The sequence below is a fragment of the Procambarus clarkii genome, chromosome 14 (genome assembly GCF_040958095.1).
Source record: "Procambarus clarkii isolate CNS0578487 chromosome 14, FALCON_Pclarkii_2.0, whole genome shotgun sequence".
Classification (NCBI taxonomy): Eukaryota; Metazoa; Arthropoda; class Malacostraca; order Decapoda; family Cambaridae; genus Procambarus; species Procambarus clarkii.
Genome location: NC_091163.1, coordinates 1,024,620 through 1,047,445, shown reverse-complemented (window position 1 = coordinate 1,047,445; position 22,826 = coordinate 1,024,620). Strand labels below are relative to the sequence as shown.

The window sequence follows — 22,826 nt, the reverse complement described above, 5'->3', positions numbered from 1 at the left end:
AGTTGCAAGATATAATTCAGCTTAAGGTCCCAGATATTGTTGCGTTATCAGAGATGAAACTTGAAGGAAATATTTTAAATGAAGTCGTATTCCCAAAGGGCTACTCAGTTTGGAGACGTGACAGGGTCCTTCCTTCCCCACTAGGAAGGGGGGAGGAGTGGCTGTGCTGGTGAAAGAACACCTGAAGGTGTGTTAATACTTAAAACCCTCGAAGTTGACATAATGGCATTGCAGGTCTGGAATCAGGATGATAAACTGTTAATTGTAAATGCCTACAGCACACCACTAAGCAACACATGGACAAAGGAAGAACTGGATGACAAACGAGAGGGCCTCATAATGGTCATGAGAGATTATTGTACAAGCAGATAAAGATAAATCATGACTGTTGATACTGGGAACTTCAACTTTAAAGCAATAGACTGGGAGGCATATAAAGCAAGAACAGAGGACATTTGGACAGGCAGATTTGTAGACCTCATTCTGGAAACATTCTTGTATCAACACGTCACTATGGTGTGTATGGAGGCTGACTCCATACACAGTTTCAAGTGTAGATATGATAGAGCCCAGTAGGCTCAGGAACCTGTACACCTGGAAGACCTGGACAAAATAAGTACATGGAGCGCCACTTGGCAAATGGAATTTAATGTTAATAAATGCCATGTTATGGAATGTGGAATAGGAGAACATAGACCCCACACAACCTATATATTATGTGAGAAATCTTTAAAGAATTCTGATAAAGAAAGAGATCTAGGGGTGGTTCTAGATAGAAAACTATCACCTGAGGACCACATAAAGAATATTGTGCGAGGAGCCTATGCCACGCTTTCTAACTTCAGAATTGCTTTTAAATACATGGATGGCGATATACTAAAGAAATTGTTCACGACTTTTGTTAGGCCAAAGCTAGAATATGCAGCAGTTGTGTGGTGCCCATATCTTAAGAAGCACATCAACAAACTGGAAAAGGTGCAAAGACATGCTACTAAGTGGCTCCCAGAACTGAAGGGCAAGAGCTACGAGGAGAGGTTAGAGGCATTAAATATGCCAAAACTAGAAGACAGAAGAAAAAGAGGTGATATGATCACTACATACAAAATAGTAACAGGAATTGATAAAATCGATAGGGAAGATTTCTTGAGACCTGGAACGTTAAGAACAAGAGGTCATAGATATAAACTAGCTAAACACAGATGCCGAAGAAATATAAGAAAATTCACTTTCGCAAACAGAGTGGTAGACGGTTGGAACAAGTTAGGGGAGAAGGTGGTGGAGGCCAAGACCGTCAGTAGTTTTAAAGCATTATATGACAAAGAGTGCTGGGAAGACGGGACACCACGAGCGTAGCTCTCATCCTGTAACTACACTTAGGTAATTACCAGTTGATTGACAGTTGAGAGGTGGGACCAAAGAGCCAGAGCTCAACCCCCGCAAGCACAAATAGGTGAGTACGTCAAGCAGGCCACAAGAATGAGGGAAGGGGGATGTACCTTCAGACTGGATCTAATATTCACCAGGAAAGATAGAGATATTTGATATCCAGTACCTTCCTCCCTTGGGAAAGAGTGATCATGTTCTGTTAGACATTAAATATGCTTTAAGATATCATCTAGAAGAAAATGGGGACATTGAAACAGTTGTTAAACTCGATTTAGGGAGCATAACCAAGCAAATATTGTGGCAGCCAGAAAAATGATAGGATGTATTACGAGAACTTTCAAATCCAGGGATCCCATCACAATGGCTGTACTCTTCAAATCACTTGTGCTGTCCCGTCTTGAGTACTGCTCAGTATTCACTTCCCCATTCAAAGCAGGAGAGATTGCTGAAATAGAGGGTGTACAGAGAACATACACGGCATACATGGATGCAATAAAACATCTACAGTAAATTAATGGGATCGTCTCAAAGCTCTCCAAATGTACTCGCTAGAAAGATGACGGGAGAGATATCAAATAATATACACGTGGAAAATACTGGAGGGATAGGTTCCAAATCTGCACAGTAAAATAACAACATACTGGAGTGAATGATATGGAAGAAAATGCAGAATAGAATCAGTGATGAACAGGGGTGCCATAGGCACAATCGGAGAGAACTGTATAAACATCAGAGGTCCATGGTTGTTCAACATCCTCCCAATGAGCATAAGAAATATTGCCGGAACAACCGTGGACATCAAGAGAAACTAGATAGTTTTCTTCAAGGAGTGCTAACCAACCAGGCTGTGGTGGGTATGTGGGCCTGCGGGCCGCTTTAAGCAACAGCCTAGTGAACCAACTCGCAAGTCAAGCCTGGCCTCGGGCTGGGCTTGCGGAGTAGAAGAACTAGAACCCCATCAAGCAGGTATTAAGCAGATTTCAAGAGAGGACACTATGGGGAACTTCAGCAAATTTTTAATGAGTATAATTGGACAGACTTGTTGCTTGGTAGGTAAGTAAATGAGATGTATGCCAAATTTTGCGAAAAATATGAAGAAGCCACACAAACATTCATACCTTTTACAGATTTTATATGAAAAATTTTACAGGAAAGAGATGGGTTGACTGCATCTATCTGGACCTAAAAAAGGCTTTTGACAGAGTTCCACATATGAGGTTGTTCTGGAAACTGGAACATATTGCAGGGGTGACAGGTAAGCTTCTAACATGTATGAAAAATTTCCTAACTGATGGAAAAATGAGGGCCATAATCAGTGGCAATATATCGGATTGGAGGAATGTCACAAGTGGAGTAACACAGGGTTCAGTTCTTGCACCGGTAATGTTCATTGTCTACATAAACGATCTACCAGATGAAATACAGAATTACAGGCATACCTCAGAATAAGAGTTTAATCCGTTCCTGGAGACGCCTCGCCTTCCGAAAACTCGCATTCCGAAGTTAATTTCCCCATAAGAAATAAAGGGAAATGAATTAATCCGTTCCTGACTACCCCAAAAACCCCACATCAAACTAAATTTTTATACCTAATTTACCTAATTCATCTAAATAAACCTACAAAACTGTGTTCCAGTTATTACTTACCTTGCTGTCGAGTGCTGTAGGCGTATGGAAGATGGTGAGGAGGGGGGAGGAGGAGAGGAGTTACTGTTTGGAAGGGGAGTCCCCTTCCATAATCACATCACATAACCCCATGCCTTGTAACACTATGGATACCACTTCTCTTTCTAAATTTTTCAAACCAGCCCCTGCTTGCCTTAAACTCTTTCTTATCTGCATCACTCGTTGCAGGGGGTATTCTTTAGAAGGTCTTCGTGCAACACCCTGGCTTTCTCACAAATAATGGCCTCCGAAACACTATCACCCCTCAACTCCTTGTCGTGTATCCAAATTAATAACTTTTCCACTTCAAGTATTTGTGGTCTTTGTGCCGTTAATGTTCTTACTCCTTTTGCCACTTTAGCACCCATAATCTTATTTTTCTTCTTAAGTATAGTGCATATTGTTGATGTGGCTTTGTTGTACTGCCTACAAAGTTCAACAACACGTGTACCGTTCTCATGCTTCCGAATGATCTCTTGTTTCTCCTCTATTGTCATCCTCACATGAGCTTTCTGGCCTTTATCCTTACCACTGGCTTTCTTGGGACCCATGGTGAGATATATAATAACAAATTGTATAGACAAATCACCAAAAATCCAACAAAACACTGAAAATCCGCGAGAAGAATTGATGTGGGGGTAGTCACTGAGCGCGAGACAATAATAAACTGAGGGGCGGAGGGGCGACGAACGCGCTAGGTCGGCTGTACGCGTATCAACAAACTCGCGTCCAAACTCGCCTCCCGAAGTAACCCTCGCCTTCTGAGACAAATTTTTGGAGTAAATACACCTCGCCTTCCGAAAACCTCGCATACAGGGACAATCGCATTCCGAGGTACCACTGTATATGAACATGTTTGCTGATGATGCTAAGATAATAGGGAAGATAAGAAACCTAGATGATTGTCATAGCCTTCAAAAAGACCTGGACAAAATAAGTATATGGAGCACCAATTGGTAAATGGAATTTAATGTGAATAATTGCCATGTTATGGAATGTGGAATTGGAGAACATAGACCCCACACAACCTATAAATTATGTGAGAAATCTTTAAAGAATTCTGACAAATAAAGGGATCTAGGGGTGATTCTAGATAAAAAAAACTGTCATTTAAGAACCACATTAAGAACATTGTGCGAGGAGCCTATGCTACACTTTCTAACTTCAGAATTGCTTTTAAATACATGGATAGAGAAATAATAAAGAAATTGTTCACGACTAATGTTAGACTAAAGCTGGAGTATACAGCGGTTGTGTGGTGCCCGTATCTTGACCCTCAAACCGCTAGGGGCCGAAATGGAATTTGCACCCACAGGTGCAACAAAAAAAAAAAATCCAAAAAATTCTTTTGTCTTATAGAAGTGTTCATTTTTGTTCCCTGATCACGGAAAAAATAACAAAAAAATCGTAGGTGGCATATTTTAGCCGCAATAGGGTAGGGAAGTGTGGCAAAAAAGGGGCGTTGGCAGAGCCTTCGCCAGACGAGGTCTACTCCGCCCGAGCTGTCAAACGGCAGTTGCCACAAATATATTATTACCTAATTATTTCAGTGTCTCTGATTTTTTCTTAGTTTTTTGCAGTAATATTATTCCATACAGTAAATTGTGGTATATTTATATAATAAAATGTGTGAACCATCGCTGTACTCAAAAGTATGGTGTGCATATTAGTGATTCAATTATTATGTTCATAAAACAATAAACAAATAGTTTTGCTGTTGTTACACTATATACACAGGTTATATATAAGTATCTGCATGTTTTGTTCACCATAATGAACTACTAAGTTGGTCTTCGAGTCAAAAGCAACGAGGAGTGACCGCCACACACCAGCGAGCCACTCACTGCCACTCCCTCCCTCAACACCACCTCACTCACCACCTCACTCACCCTCATTCTCCCTCCCACAATACTGTTTTTGCATTTATTCACTATACACAGACGTTATATATACGTATTTACATGTTTTGTTCACCATAACTGTACATCTAAGCTTGTATGGTGAGTAAAGGCACAAAGACGTAGCTACTCACACAGTCAGCTGATCGGCGGCCGCCCTCAAGGCCAGACGCACTAATATTTCTCCTCCAACAATATTGTTTGTGGTGTTATTATGCTATATACACACATTATATATAAGTATCTACCTGTTTTATTCACCATACATGTACAAATAAGCTGGTATGGTGCCCAAAGACCATAATGGCCACCAGTAAACAACATGCCAAGTCGTGCAGACGACGCTCTTCCCTCACCAAAATGGCGGCTCCCAACCTACTCCTCTCGCTGTTATCTCTCACTATACACACGTTATATATAAGTATCTACATTTGTGTTCACCATAGCGAACCACTAAGCTGGTATGGTGAGTGCAGTCAATAAATGGTGGCCACACAGTCAGAAGACTACGCCACAACCCTCCCTCCACAGCCTTACTCCTCCCTCCATGGAGCACAGCGCTAAATATCACCACAATCCTGCTATTATCAGAATCCTGGTCAGTTTTATCACAGTCAGGGGGCTTCAGTAATACTATCACTGCTAAATAATAGCAGTATCAAATATATTTTGGCATTTGTAGGCGATGCTGTGGTCACAAGCTGAACAGCGGTGCTGTGAGCTCGTGCTGCATGCGCCAGCCTTGGTGGCTTGCTAATTACTGACGCTCTAACACCCAAGAATGTTGGCCTGGATTTTTTTTCTAGGTGGCATCTGGCAACTATCGGTCGTGGCTGTACGATAGCTGCCCCTATCCCAGGCGGGGCGTTTAAATTATAGCACTAGACACGAAATCATATGTAAATGATGTGTGCGGTTTCGGTTTTGTCACTGATATCATTTATATATGATATGCGCAGTTTGAGAGTTAAGAAGCACATCAACAAACTGGAAAAGGTGCAAAGACATGCCACTAAGTGACTCCCAGAACTGAAGGACAAGAGCTACGAGGAGAGTTTAGAGGCACTAAAAATGCAAAAACTAAAAGATAGGAGAAAAAGGTTCGATATGATCACTACGTACAAAATGTGTGTGTCATATCGATGGTTTACCCCTTTCTTTCAATCCATACTCTTGCCCTTATGATGCCAATTAGGCCATATGTCATCACCCAGATCCCAACACCATTATATATTATTTATATCCTTTTTACTACTCTATGATTGTAATGAAGTATACCACATAAACCATCAATTGAAACAATTGTGTTGTGTGAATTATGTGATTTATAAAGTTATTCAACACACATACTCTTGAAAATAAAGTAAACAAGTGATAAAGAATCTGTGAAGCATCCAAGGATAACAAAGGAAGTCTCGGCAGAGTCAGGCACTGGGTGTTGACAGGCGCCACACACGCACCCTTCGACAGCACCTCCACCCAGTGAAACGATAAATATTCACTTACTTTAATTTTTTCTTGCATTTTACATAAAAATTTATAATTCTATAAGGTATTTTTTTGGGCAGGGAAGGTATGGCCATTTCTCCGTAGCTGCTGTCTAAGGGTTAAGGACCTTCAGGATTGTTTTGAGATAAAATACAAATACCTGTACTGTACAGCATACTGAATGTTTTATTTTTAATAAACTAAAAAGAGTTCACAATTTTTCCAAACAAATATATACTGTATGTTGTTATGCATGTTAGTGGCTTTACGTGAATGCAAGAACACCAATGTTATGAACTCTCAAACCCAATGTACCTTGTTGTAAATAAATAAATTAATAAAATAAATGATACTTATCAAAAGAATGCCAGTGTGGGGTCTGATTTTAAATATTTTTGTTTTAGGCACATAAAGATGTTAAAGAAATGCGCTCACTATTGAAGTCTGCTACCCGTAAACGTGTTCAAGATTGTATCTCGCAAGAACTACGAAAATTGGAAATAGAGGTAAGATTGTACAGTACTGTAACTTTTTCTTTTTTATCAAGGCTACACATTTTAGTAATAGTAAAGACAAACATTTTCTGGCAGATATCTAGTTCATAATTTAACACCCTTTTTATAATTTTAGACTAAGAATGGTGCTGAGGTGAATCTTGCCTGAAGCCTGACCTTTAAAACTCATTTATTTGATCTTATTTGTTATAACTAGGAATAAACTTTGTTCTAGTTATTGGATGAAACTGGAGCCAATTGTTTGCTAGAACCTTCATATGGTTGATTAACTTGATTTCATGAAAATTTACATGTTAAGCAACTATGTTCCTAATGAGAGATGGTCTAGAAATTAATGAATGCTGATGGAGTAATGTTCTTTAGGAAGGCTCTGTGGGATTATTTTTCCTGATTCCCTAAAGTAAAAGATCTAACTTCTAACATGACAGCAATCTTGGCTGTCTACAGTGATAGTATTCGTATTCAGTGGCCTCTTAAGATAACTGATGTCGTCTTCGAGTTATAGTGGACTGTGTATGTTGTCTCAGTGTTCCCTCAGTGGTTCACAATTAGGGAGCCTCGACAGGAATGGTGCTTTTTTTTCATTGTAGCTGCCAAATGAAAATAATAACGTTACCACTTGGTAATACTAAAAAATATGTATAATGCAGCTAGATCTGATAGGGTTATAAATTATTACTTTTTAGCCCATCTTTTTCATTCTGGTATTTTGCCATGTAGGAATTATATTAACAATGACAAGATTGGTTATTTAATTCTTTATTGTGAATTTATCTATTGTAAGTATATACTTAAATGTATCTTTAAGCAATTGCAATATATCAAATATTTGTTAAATATTGGTTAACCTAGTTAGTTATATTCAATTAAATGGCAAGTACGGTAATTTGCTTACTGAGGTGGGCTCGTAAACCCATGGTAATAACTGCACTTGTAATATAATGGGGGGTTAGTAGCACAAAGAATCTGGATCCAGATCCTTACCACCAACTTTCCTTGTTTTTAATGTAATATGCAGGTACAGAGCTCTGTCTTATTTTGCCAAGACTTGGCCCTCTTGTTGGGCCAGAGCTGGTAGTGGCGTGGGATGTGTTATGGTGTCTTGCTCCTTCAGCTGTAGTGTCAGGCATCAGGTGTGGCACCACATCCCACTTCACACAGTTTCTCATTTAATTCCTTACCTTACCTTGAGATGATTTCGGGGCTTAGCGACCCCTAATTCACTTGTAATTTTATTATTTCACTACAATAACTGCCCACAGAGTAGATAAACAGCTAGATTAAAAACATAAACATCATACGTTGTGGTGTATAGTCTGTTATGGTGTCAGCTGTGGCTTCAGGCAATTACAGTACCTAAGTGTAGTTGATACCTGGGGTTCTTGGAGTTCTTCTACTCCCCAAGCCCGGCCCGAGGCCAGGCTTGACTTGTGAGAGTTTGGTCCACTAGGCTGTTGCTTGCAGCGGCCCACATACCCACCGCAGCCCGGTTGGTCCGGCACTCCTTGGAGGAAACTATCTAGTTTTCCTCTTGAAACTAGTTACAGGATGTAACTATCTGGGTAACTGTATGCTTGTGGTGTCCATTCTTCCCAGTACTCTTTGTCGTATAATGCTTTGAAACTACTGATGGTTTTGGCCTCCACTACCACCTCAATTAACTAGTTCTAACCATGTATCACTCTAAAAGAAAACTTTCTCATTTTTTTCAGCAACTTTGTTTCCTTAGCTTGAATCTGTCCTCTTGTTCTTGAAGCTCTTGAAAAAAAGAATATCCAGGCTGATATAGATATATTAGACTTTGGCATCAATCAGTGTGAATGGAGTTCTAGGCCTACTGGGGACCACGAGCCAGAACCTGGCCCCCTGTAATGTAATGAAACGCCATTTTCTGGGTGAGACCCCGGAGGCTCCCCAGCAACCCTCCCTACCCCCAGTTGGTGTTTTTCGCGTATTTTGATATCCAGCCTGGAACTGGGGTGTGGATAGCCGGCATGAGGGGTCTGGAGCTCCCCCTTACCCCCTCCTGGGGAGGGGGGAGCTGTGCAGGCAAGCAGCGCTGTACATGTGATGTCATCTTGAGATGATTTCGGGGCTTTAGTGTCCCCGCGGCCCGGTCCTCGACCAGGCCTCCACCCCCAGGAAGCAGCCCGTGATGACAGCTGACTAACACCCAGGTACCTATTTTACTGCTAGGTAACAGGAGCATAGGGTGAAAGAAACTCTGCCCATTGTTTCTCGCCGGCGCCCGGGATCGAACCCGGGACCACAGGATCACAAGTCCAGTGTGCTGTCCGCTCGGCCGACTGGCTCCCCAATGCTCGTGCTCATTTGCTCGTTTTTATTTAGGGAGTTGTGTCCACTTGTTAGTCTTCTGTAGTAGTATTAACCAGAATAAGGGTTTTGAGGAGGTTACTTTTCTGGATGCCATGCCCGGTCGACGGCAGACATAGAATGCTCCAACTCACATGTGCACTTCTATATATACACTCCTCGTGCCTCTGAGGGGGCCAGGTTCTGGCTGTGGTCCCTGGTAAGCCTAGAACTCCATTCACACTGATGCCAAAGTCTAATAATATACATATCAGCCTGGATAGCTCTGGGGAGACTCCAGGTCTCGCCCAGAAAATGGCGTTTCATTACAGTCAACGCTGTAATGAATATAATAATTTATTTAATATAGAATTTGTAATATACGTTACCTTTATTGAGGAGCCTTGTTGGCGTATGGAAGATGGTGAGGAGGGGGGGGAGAGAGGATTTAGTGTTTGGAAGGAGAGTCGAGTCGTCTTCCATTATAGCATCAGGCAATGATGATATTTTTTCTCCTACGTTTTGCAGGCATACAACTAGGACCTGGTTGTGACTCACCGCTTGCTTGTCTTACTAAGAATCTGTCTAGACACTGGTTTTCCCCAACGTTTTAACACTAACAAACGAGTGAGACCTCGCACTCATTTCTGTGAATGATATCTTTTTTCTTTTATCGTCATCCTCACAACTATTTTCTTAGGTTGAATTTTACCAATGACTTTCTTGGGACCCATGGCATGATATATAATAAGAACTTTTATGTTCAGAAACAAAAAATGCAGAACAACAATATAAGTTGAGATAAACAAATGTGGCTAGATTTGTGGCTTTATTGATCAAATGATTCTAGTACCTGTACAGTTACAACTTGCAATAATACCATGTCATATGGTATACAATACAAATAAATAGTATAAGCACTTTCCATTCATTATAACAATAGGTAAACTGCATATGAACTAAAGCTAGAACAAATGATACATGGTTGATGGGGTTCTGGGAGTTCTACTCCCCAAGCCTGGCCCGAGGCCAAGCTTGATTTGTGAGAGTTTGGTCCACCAGGACCAAATAAATCGAGAGAGAACATTACACCAACTGGTATACACGCATGTGACGGTTGATATGCCGGACACCAAAATAATAAATCGAGCAAGCATCCATCCGGGTACAATAATAGCTCCACCCCCAATACAGTCAATACAACACTTTTACCACAAAAGTCTTTACAAAGAATTCCAGCACGGTCGTCACTGGGTGGGATACACAGGTAAACTAAATGCCTTGCCTGCGTCCAGCAGCAGCATGCACTCACTTGACTCATACAGTTATCAACAGACAAGTTGTATTCAGTCAGACAATTCAAATTTTATGAGGAATTTGACGTCATATACCAAAAAAATTGCAATCTAGGGCAGTCATAAATCATGGTATCTCTAACCCTGTCCATGGAGGACAGAAGAAAATGTGTATATATGTTGGTTAGCATTGTAAATGTATTGCCACGTCTGTGGTAGAAAATAATAATAAAAAATTAAAAACTAAATTGCATGTAAAAATATAAAAATTGTCGAATACATTGGCCTCTTAGATAAGAGTTAATATTCCTTATGCCTAGAATCATAAGGGTTTTGATTGGTATATCTTTGTTTCAGGTTACACAACTTCAGGACGAAGCAATGTTGAAACCCGTTGACCTGAAACCCAAATCTGCAACTGCCAATACTTATACAGTCAATATTAGAAATTATTGTAAGTGAATCTATGGGCTCTTGTTGTGTGTGTTAAATACATCTACACAAAATAGAAAATGATTCAGTTTAGATTCAGAAAAGATTGTGTAAATATTGATTTATGGAAGAAATTACTAGGTACCATAATAGATGTGGGATTACTAGATTGCTTCATTCAAAGGTTAGATGCATACTTTTTATGAATACATAAAGTTTATTTGGGAATAAATAGGAGTTGCCTCACATGGGCCAATATGCCTTCTTCAGTGTGGAATGCAATTGGCATTCATCAGACAAATCCTCATGGAAATTCTTCTCATTTATCATGGGGGGGGGATATGAAACTGTACACACCCCTGAAGTAGTAGGTGGTTGACTTTGCTTCATCCAAAAGACCACCATAATTAATGAAATAAAATTCTGTCTACACTTGCTTATCCAAATTATATGAGAAGGACTCCCCAGATGGACAAGTTATTCCCAGTTGTATTCTTAGTTTTTATTCTGTTTTTAATTGAAGATGTATTGTTTCAGCCTGGGATCAGTCGGACAAATTTTTGAAAATCTACATCACCTTGAAGAATGTCCAGAGTTTGGGGAAGGCAGCAGTTATAACTACATTTGAAAAGAGGTAAAATTTGTTATTTGTCTAGTCATTAATACAGAGAATAATTAATCTTTAATACAGAGTAATTCTGTGTCAGTAGTGAAGATATTTTTCCTTAAATACATTTTGTATGTTGAGAATGACGTATGTCTTCTTGGTTATTAATAAGTGCTGTGAGAGTTTAGTACACATTTGTTCCAGCAATGGTATTGAGAGGGATGCTTTGCTGGTTAATGAATGTGAATAGTGTTGTATAATCATTTATCTGCTGCATTGTCTTCCCTCTCTTCCCCTTCCCCATTCTCCCAGTTCCCGCTATGTATATTGAGAATGATTACCAAAAAAGCCACACGTTGCTCTGTAATTTAATCTTCTGGTCTGTTTTCAACCACCTTATGCCGTCATGAGACCTATACCTTCACTAATCCTCCACGCCCTATTCTATGAAGTAATAATAAGATAATATTCATAATAAATGTATACAAATTACATAAGAGTAGGTAAATTGTAGGTACAGGGGATGCACTCATCCCCGTGTATTCAAACTTGTATTTTTTAAATTCCAAACCTACCATCTGTCCTCTCTTTAATGCCCACATCATCATGGGTAATTTCTATTGGCCAACTCTACAATTTCACACATCTCTTTGGAATTCTGCTATCCTTCATATTTCATACTCTTACTCTTGCTAATTCTTTCACACTTTTTAAACCATTTGTGTTACTAATATAATGTTACATGTTTGAGAGATTAATATGCCAAGTGTTAGGATTCAAGTTTTGTAAATTTGTGACTTATATGACTTTAAATGGAACTAATTTTTACCTGATCCACTTCATTATTTATCTAAAATGAGTTTCATATTAATGATTAGTGATGTTATGGCAAATTATTTGGTTAATTTTTGTGAATGTGTATCCAATAATCTAATAAAACTGTCATAGGCATTGATAGGTGTTTTGCTTCATGTGTGCAGAGGTGTACAGGTGATGGTTCATGAGCTTGATGGCAAGAATTATCATCTTAACATAACCAACCTTGCCAGGAACATTAAGCCCGATGCCAGCTATCACAAGGTTAAAACAGGTCAGTATTTTTGCCTCTTAATTATTTGCATGTTTTGAGGCTGGCTAAATTTACCAACAAAGAAAAATATTGATTGTCAATGGAAAATACAAAAAAAAAAATTATTGGAAAACGTTTCCTTAAAACATTTTTGAAGAACGTATCTCCAGTTGGAGTACTTTCTTGCCACCAAATTACTATTATTCACTTTTTCTTGGCTATCACATTTGGTTGCTTCCTTAAATATGAGCCCCCCAATGTTCCTAAGACACGATGATGCACAGCTAAGCAAGATGTTACACTAGTATAGCATGGAATCACAGTACATATTCAAACATTAATACACGGTTAACAAAAAAAAAATGATAGTTGAAGTGCTTGACTACCATCACCAGATGGCAGCACCATAGGGTTTCCTACTGGGTTTACTGACCTGAGCCAGCTCACGCTCCTTGCTGTCTGCACACTGGGATTGGATTAGTTGACTAATCTTGATTTATGAAACGTATTTACTTGTGGCCAGGGACATACGGTCAGAAAGTGGACAAAACTGATGAGACCATACTCCACAAATGAAGATACATATCTGGGAAGATGAGAAACTAGAGGAGTTTGGGAAGTACAAAGGGAAACGGGGGCAACCAATTGGCATACTATATCTGGAACTGCCAAACCACCCTTGTCAAGCTGCAAACCAAACTACAGAGCACAACCCTGGAAACCCAAGAATCCTGAACACAAAGTCAAAGAAACATAAATTTGTGCCATGAAAGCACCCCTTAGATCATGGCATGCTTCGTGGCCTGGGAAACCTTCATGGAATCTGGTGTCTAATGGAAGCATTGAGGAATGCCATAAGGAGAACCTATAGCACAACACACCCAGACACCACACACAGCATACGGGATGGGTGGCTCGGGAAACGTTCCACATGGCCTAACCTTGGGAATAACAAGGGTACAGCCAAACAACTGGGAAAGCAACCCAGAAGCTATAATTAATATTACTAATTTTGGATAAAATAAGCCTTTCCCAGGGGCATTGTAGGCTAGAGCAGGCTTCCTCCCCTTCCCTGCATGGTGCCCTAGGGGGCAGGAGTTTACTTTTGATAAACTCCATATAGACCATTCTTAACATTCTACTGTGGATGTTTTTCCACATGCTGAATGTTACCCAAAAGCTCCAGCAAACTGCCAGCTTTACCCAAAAGCTCCAGCAAACTGCCAGCTTTACCCAAAAGCTCCAGCAAACTGCCAGCTTTACCCAAAAGCTCCAGCAAACTGCCAGCTTTAAAACCCCTTCATATTTCATTTGTGATGGAGTGTTTATAAGGAGAGGGAAGAGCATGGGAGTTAAAATAATGGAAAGTGGAATTGAGGATATTTATCAAATCGATGTATAATAAAGTATAAGCTACATATTAAAAGGAAAATATCAATGTTCAATAATATAAAATGTAACAAAAGTCAATTAAATCAACTCGTGCAACAAATGCTAACAATGAAAAATACGGTCTTTAGAGGTGAAAGTTTAAACTCGATTATACATCAGACTGATCAGCAGTGCCAGACTGACTGGCTGACTAGACACTAACCAGGAGACCTCGTCAGAGACTAAGCCATGGAGGACATTGAACCTCGGAACCAGCTCGAGGTATGCAATTGATAGTTAATTTTGCAACGTGTGAATGAAATTAAATACATCAGGGATCACAGAGGAGATACACCAACACAACTCGGACACAATAGTGCAATGTAATCTCGATTCACGGAACTATACAGGACAAACTCCAATTCATTGCAACCGGAGATGTCATCAGGAGGCCAATGTTTTCAATGAAAATAAAGAAATCTTAAAATGAAATTGAACCATAGAATTGGGTTTTAATGTGCTCAATGGCTTTCCCAAGCGGCCCCTCCCCCCCAAACTCTTTCTTCTAATCTCATGTTGATCAGTGAAAATCATTAAAAAGATGACTTGGGCTCTGTTAGTGCATTACCATTTATACCCAAATATTTCCCAGGCCCTAATGACTGATTTTGCCAAAGGATTCTTTAATTTTAACCCGATATGTTGGGCAACTTTTTCACCAGTCTGGGAACTGTCTCGACATGCTAAGCAAATTGGAGTTTGTCGAATCGAGGTTCCGCTGTCATGAAAAAAAAATCAACCATACAAATTATAGAAAAGTCTAAACTTTTTAAAAGACCATGAATGATATAAACTATAATGAATGAAATGCAAGCAAAGACAACACTGGAAATTTTATAATGTGGGGAAAATGCAAAATGCTGGAAATAACGTGTATTGTCCGATTGGACAATAAACAAGTTATCTATTAATTCATTTAATTGCTTTCTACCCTTCTCTAAATTTTCAATAATTATTGTCTTAAACAATACTGTATAAAAAACATTCTAAAATTACATTTTATTAATATTGAGCAAATACCCATCTTGGGTAACTTGAGTGTTACCTGTGCATGCGTGTACATTCTTGTGTGCATAACATGTCAATTTTTTTTGTTTTTAGATATGCTGGTAGTGTTCCTAGCCAAGAGTGAAGAACACACCTGGGTAGGCGTCACCGCTGAAGACGTACGAGTCACTGAAGCGCGTAAACCCAAAGTCGACAGTGACGACCCTAATGCTGGAATGATGGATCTCATGAAGAAAATGTATGATGAGGGTGACGATAAGATGAAGCAGGTATGTTGGAAACATCCATGTGTGTTGTCTAGATTTAAATAAATTTATAACAATTGAGTGGACAATTGCAGTGCTTGAACCCCCAACAATAAAACTAATACTGTGCCCCCCTCTATAATAAAGTTCTGTATATTCGTTTATTACTCATAAATTATATATTTCCTGAACTACACATGTAAAGCTTGAAGTTCTATTTCAAGGAATGCTGAACAAGTTTACTGAATGATGACAAATTAAAGGTGGAAACCACCATTGAAGTGTGAGAGATGGGTATAAGGTAGGAGTGTTTAGGGGTGAAGGAAGAAAGGAATGGCGGGCCAAGAAAGTTACTCGCTTCCTGTTAATAACATTATCTGTCTTCTGTGATATGTATATAATCATTGGCTCTATAATTCAAATGATGCATTACATTTGTAATGTAATTAGTGTAATATACATTACTTACCATTAACATCTACTTTCAGTAAAAGTTTATTAATATTAACTCGCATTCAACAATTTGGTGTCAGTAGGGATACCTAATGCTTCTCGCAGGATTATTAGGTGCCCCTGGTGGTTATATCTCGTGCTTCTCACAGGATTATTAGGTGGCCCTGGTGGTTATATCTCGTGCTTCTCACAGGATTATTAGGTGGCCCTGGTGGTTATATCTCGTGCTTCTCGCAGGATTATTAGGTGCCCCTGGTGGTTATATCTCGTGCTTCTCACAGGATTATTAGGTGGCCCTGGTGGTTATATCTCGTGCTTCTCGCAGGATTATTAGGTGGCCCTGGTGGTTATATCTCGTGCTTCTCGCAGGATTATTAGGTGGCCCTGGTGGTTATATCTCGTGCTTCTCGCAGGATTATTAGGTGCCCCTGGTGGTTATATCTCGTGCTTCTCACAGGATTATTAGGTGGCCCTGGTGGTTATATCTCGTGCTTCTCACAGGATTATTAGGTGGCCCTGGTGGTTATATCTCGTGCTTCTCACAGGATTATTAGGTGGCCCTGGTGGTTATATCTCGTGCTTCTCACAGGATTATTAGGTGGCCCTGGTGGTTATATCTCGTGCTTCTCGCAGGATTATTAGGTGGCCCTGGTGGTTATATCTCGTGCTTCTCGCAGGATTATTAGGTGGCCCTGGTGGTTATATCTCGTGCTTCTCGCAGGATTATTAGGTGCCCCTGGTGGTTATATCTCGTGCTTCTCACAGGATTATTAGGTGGCCCTGGTGGTTATATCTCGTGCTTCTCGCAGGATTATTAGGTGGCCCTGGTGGTTATATCTCGTGCTTCTCACAGGATTATTAGGTGGCCCTGGTGGTTATATCTCGTGCTTCTCGCAGGATTATTAGGTGGCCCTGGTGGTTATATCTCGTGCTTCTCACAGGATTATTATTTAATGTTGTGAAGTCTGAAAATAGTAATATTTCTCCATATTAGAAAGAAGATAAATGATTTACGAAGCATCTTTGAGAGCTTAGCACCAAATATAAGTATGCCGCCAAAGGATTAAAATGACTTTATAATATTTTTTGTATGGTAATATAAAATAAATACTTTACTCAGTATATGCCAGTATTGTAGAGAGGGAGGGGAAGGTTATAACTTTAGTAGGCCAAGTGCTCAAACTCTTGAGCTATTCACCATCTTCCCTACTTTGTGATAATTTTCCCTTTTTTCTATCAAGTTCTTTATTTCACAAAATAAAAATTCTTTTCCCTAAGCTTCCCTATTCCTTTCCCCAGTCCCATCCCCAAATCCTTATCCTGACCCCTTCCCAGTGCTATATAGTCGTAATGGCTTGGCGCTCTTACCGATAATTCCCCTCCCTCGCCATTTGAAATGGGGAAGGTTAGGGAGAAGAACTTGTATTCTTTATAGAATGTAGGGAAATTTATCACAAAGTAGGGAAGATTTGTATTTTGACATCTTTCTTTGTTGATTGAGAAGGAATTGCAAAAGATTGTGTATGAGATCAATAGTGTGGGTAAGAGAAGAAATATGAATGTTAGTGAAGGATAAAAAGTACAATTACGGTGTTTGAGGAAAGGGAATCAGATGTCTGGATTATGTAGATTCATTCAGAATGGCAAGACAGTGCTACAATCTTTATTGGGAAAACTGACTCTGGGATTTTGTTATTTACTAACTGTACCCGGCCACGCATTGCTGTGTGTACTGAGCTACAGCAACCTTTCCCCGTCTCCCAGTCCTCCCACCATTACCCCCTTCCTCTGTCCCCTCGTCCTCCCAACCATTCCCCACTCCCCTGTCCCACCATCCTCCCCACCATTTCCCCTCCCCTCATCCTCCCCACCATTACCCCTCCCCTCATCCTCCCCATCATTACCCCCTTCCCCATCTTTTGTCCTCCCCACCATCCCCCACTCCAGCATCCCCTGGTGCTTCTAACTATTCCCCACTCTGTCCCCTTGTCCTCCTCACTATCCCCCACTCCCCTGTCCCCTTGTCCTCCCTACCATCCCCCACTCCCCTTGTCCTCCCCATCATCCCCCACTCCCCTGTCCCCTTGTCCTCCCCCACCATTCTCCTTTCCCCTATTCCCTCATTCCCACCATCCCCAACTCCCCCATCCCCCCCCACCATTACCCTCTCCCCCGTCCCCTCGTCCTTCCCACCATCCCCCACGCCCGTCCCCTCGTCCTCTTAACCATTCCCCACTCCCTCGTTCGATGCAGTCCCAAATGATCTGATGTTCCCATCACTTAAATATAAGAAAAAAGTTAAAAAAAATGAAAAACAGTGAAAAAATAAAAAATAAACTACTAAAATATAAATGGTATGGTAAGCAATACGTCTCAATTCCAACGCAATGCCACACAAAATAATTAAATCAAAATGAAAATAAATCAATATGAAAATTCAATTTATCAATGAAATTGGAAATGTTGAAATGGAATCATAACATATTTAGTATAGCGTGTGTTGTATGTAACACTTTCGCTCAGTAACGACGCAGCATTGCGTTGTTTTTTTAGTAGACGCATTTCTGGTAACGACACAGCATTGCATCGTTCATTAAAATATTTGCCAAAAATCTGGGTTTTATCTGATTTTTTGGGACCGTTTTTAAACTGCACGCCAACGTCTTCCCACTTTCCTTGTTAGACCTCATTGCACTCAGGCAGCATGGGACACGCCTTAGGCCCATTGTTTTCTCTCCACTGTTGTGCCTGGTGTTGCCTCCCCTCGTGTCTCAAATGTGAGAACATTTCGGGTATTTTCTGTGGCTATATTTCTTAATGCGGCTTTAGAAACATTCTGCGTTTACTCCACAATCAATAGTGATCATAAACAAAGCCATTCCAGGAAGAGATTTGCGAAAGAAAGGCGTGAAAAGGAGAAGTTTAAGTAGTGTACAAGAGAAGTACAATCGAGTGAGACTAATGCCCTCTAAGTTTCAGGCTGTATTTGACGATTTGTTGGAGTTATCTAGTGAGGAAAGTGTTGTTGAGACTGACACTGATGAGGTTAGTGAATGTATTGAAACAGAGACGGCCAAGGAGGATTTTGGTAGTGATGGAAGTGACGCGTCTGAGGTTGAGATTGCCACTCGTGCACGGCGAGGTACTGGAGCTCGTGCCAGAGCTAGACTTACCACATGTACCCCACCACCAACAGGTTCTGATAAAGGGTGGTGTAGTGACAATACTCCACCCTTTGTAGACAGTTTTACAGCTACACCAGGCTTGACTGTTCCTGTACCTACCACTGCTTTGGGTTTTATTCAACTATTTCTCACTCAAAGCTTGTTGAAATATATGGCTTATGAAACTAATTTGCATGCTTCCCAAAGTAAGGTACATACTGGGGCATTGACAAACAAGAGATGGGAACCAGTGACAGTGAAAGACATTGCCAGATATTTGGGACTGACGATCTTGATGGGTATTTGCCCATTGCCAAGACTTAGAATGTATTGGCAAACAGGCAGATTCTGGCACATACCTTGTTTCAACACCCTTATGACTGGTAAAGGATATGAAATGATTGAAAAGTATTTTCATATTTATAACAAGAAGTCTATACCACAAGGCCAAAAAGTTGACACTTATCAAAGTTTGCTCAGTCATGCAATATCTCACAAATAGATTCAAGACATTATACATTCCCCAGAAAAATTTGAGTTTGGATGAAGGGACAATGGCATGGCGTGGCCGTTTATCTTTCAAGACCTATAATCCCAATAAACCTGATAAATAAGGAATAAAGCTCTACATGCTAGCTGAATCCAAGACTGACTACATTTTTTATTTTGAAATTTATTCTGGAATTGGAAAAACGACAATTGAAACCGTAATGGGCTTGAATGAACCTCTGAAGAACCAAGGTTCTTCCATTTATATATGGACAACTATTATAATTTGGTTCGGTTCAGTGAATTGCTGCTTGAAGTAGGGGTATACACCTGTGGTACCATCAGAATGCAGTGTGGTGCACCTAAAACCCTTCAGATGCAAAGGTGCACTTTACCCTTCAGGGTAAAGTACCAGTAGATACAACTATATTCAAACGTAAGGACAATACTTTCATAATTTTGTGGAAGGATAAGCGAGTTGTTTCACTCCTAACAACTTGCCACAATGCAGAAACACAACAGGTTGAACGTAGAAAACGAGTACGGAATCATGATGGAACATCCTCAGTGCAACAGGTAACTGTCAACAAGCCGAATGCAATCTGTGACTACAATACAAACATGAAAGGTGTTGATTACTTTGGCTAAATGGTCAAATATTATCACTTCACAAGGAAAAGTCACATATGGACTAGGAAAATTACCTTCTATTTTTTGCAAATGGCTATACATAATGCTTATGCATTGTACAAAGACTACACCACAGATAAAAGGAAACTGACATTACTCCATTTCCACGAACAAGTCATTTTGGCACTACTGTTCTTTAAGCCTAGTAAATGGCCTCAGGAAAATGATGACATTCCACATGCTGCTGATGTCAGTGCCGCTGGAGCCAATGTTGCAACACCCGGGCCATCAACACCCGGACCTTCAAGAACAGGACCTTTAGGTGTGAGGCTCCCACTATTCACTTCACCTGTACACTTCAGACGATGATTTACCTTCGTCTGAGTCAAAAGACGAGACTCTGATTATCCCTAGTGGTGCTTCTGCTAGGACAAAACCCCGTATTGTGGATAATCCAGAACGCCTCAACAGAAACTTGTCCCATACCCAAGTAATGATAGAGAAGCGTCTGAGGTGTCGTGTGTGCAGAATGTCTGGTGAAAGGAGGGACACACACTATAAATGCAAGATGTGTGATGTGCCACTGTGTCCTGCACCATGCTACAGCAAATACCATCGAAAGAAACAATTCTAGGCTGATAAGCAGTAATGCTTGCCCACCATCCACTCCACCTATACAAAACATGGGTGACCCTGCAGGAAATGTTTTCCAGGAGGTGGTGGAGTGGATAAAACAAATGTTCAACCCGTCATGTTCCACAAACAAACACTGAATTAGTATGTACAAAAAGTTAGTTTTTTGTATATTTTTTGTTGTTGTTCATACTTTAGCGTATTGTACTGGCAATATTGTTCTTCAATTGGCCCTTATATGCATATATCCATCTAAAGCATTCTATTAGGAACAATTTCATACCTAAATGAGCGCTGTAACACGAAAATTGAGAGATTAGCAACCGGAAAAAATACTAAACATTTGTGGGAAGGAATTGGGAGTTTAGTGGGTGGGCGACTGGGCACTCCCTTGCGGGTAACGCGTGGGCCATCTTCAACTTGTCCACGAGTGGAGTGTGACCCGTTTTTTTATTTTATATGCATATATTCCTCTAGAGAATTCTATTGCAAACCCATTGATACCAAAATGAAAGACCTAGGACGAAAATTGAGGTGACCAAAGTGAAAGGAGTGAACACACTTTATCGCTCTTGCGTGCTCTGGGGTAACTCGTTCTCACTTTCTCTGTTTGCTGCGGGTAATAAGCCGGGCTTTTGGAGTTTATATGCATGTATTCCTCTGGAGAATTCTATTGTGAACACATTGATACCAAATTTAATATCTTAGGACGAGAATTGAGGTGACAAAGTTGAAAAGAGTATACACTTTTCAGAATTACCAAGCGCTCCCGTGACACGCCGAAACCCACCTTGGGTAGTGCAGGGCTCGCGCGCCCGGTGTGCGAAAGTGTTAAGTGCAACAGATGGCGCTTTTTTTTTTTTTTTTAAAGCATGTTTTAACCTGCCACAGGTGTGGCATCTATGTAGAGTATAAAAACATGCGCGTATTCGAGTGGAACGTTGTCAAAATTTCAAAGCAATAGGTGAAGAACTTTCCAAGATTACAGCGTGTGTTGCTCTTACGTCCAACAGATGGTGCTGTTTTTTCTGGGGGGAGCCCCGTCGGCTCCCCGGAGCTATCCCAGGCTGATATGCTAATGTCAGACTTTGGCATCAGTCATGTGTATGGAGTTCTTAGGCCTACCGGGGACCACGGCCAGAACCGGGCCCCCTCAGAGAGGCAAGGGGAGCAATGGCCTATAGAAGCCCCCGTGTAGTTGGAAGCATTCTATGTCTGCCATCGACCGGAACAGGCACCCAGAAAGGTAAGCGCCCCAAAACAAACCCCTATTCTGGTTAAAATTGCTACCTAAAACCGAACTAGTGGATAGAACTCCCCAACCGAAAACAAGCAAACTAGTGTGACGTCACACACTGCCGCGCCGCTGTCTGCGCAGCTCCCCCCTCCCCGGGAGGGGGAAGGGGGAGCCCCAGACCCCCCGCGCCGGCTACCCACACCTCAGTTCTTGAGGCTGATGCTATAGGCGATGGTCGTGTGCTCTGGCTCCGGTGTCGCTACTGCACTGTGCTTTGCGTGTGGTGTTAGTTTTGTGGGTGCGAGAGCCAGGAGTTATCTTCAGTACTCGGGCTGCATGCGCCTAGGGCTGCCTTCCCTAGGTGCCCTGTAAGTACTGCCCTTGGGGCTTGGGGCCACCTTCCACAGGCTCCTCGGGGTCTGCCTCTGCTGGTCCGTTTTACCTTTTGGTTTTTCGGCCGCCTGTTGGGCTCTTGGGTGTTCTGTTCTCCCTTGTTACCGGCAGGTAAGAGGCAGTTTGCACTGGTAGGGGCGCAGGGTGCTGCTCAGCTTGTATTTCCCGACATCGCGGCCGGCTCTGTTCCTTGGGGGTTCGCTGTCCTCTTGCGGGGTTTTGTTTTTCTTTTTGTTTTTGCCTGGTGGGGGGTTCTGTCATTTTATTCAGTTTGTTTGCCCTTCCACTGTTCTCCTCGGTGGCGCCCCCTGCTAGGTCCCCGTGAGTGTACACGTCCCTGGGGGTTCAGCTTTAGAAGTTTGCTTGGTAGTTTTGGGCGCCGGTTTGCGGCACCCTGCCTGAGACTACCTGAGCGTGAGTCCTCTTAAAGTAAACGCTCAGGACCCTGGGAATCCCCTAGGGGGCGCATGGGTCC

General features: G+C 41.2%; 1 protein-coding gene across 1 annotated transcript in view; it reads left to right on the top strand.

Annotated features, from left to right (window-relative positions):
* The window catches only part of LOC123771102 (calcyclin-binding protein), a 39,015-nt gene that overhangs the window by 3,372 nt on the left and 12,817 nt on the right, over window positions 1-22,826 (top strand). The window contains exons 2-6 of the mRNA XM_045763436.2: window positions 6,842-6,943; window positions 10,918-11,014; window positions 11,530-11,626; window positions 12,580-12,689; window positions 15,201-15,376. Of these exons, the coding sequence (XP_045619392.1) occupies window positions 6,842-6,943; window positions 10,918-11,014; window positions 11,530-11,626; window positions 12,580-12,689; window positions 15,201-15,376 (582 nt within the window). The remainder of the gene's footprint in view (window positions 1-6,841; window positions 6,944-10,917; window positions 11,015-11,529; window positions 11,627-12,579; window positions 12,690-15,200; window positions 15,377-22,826) is intronic.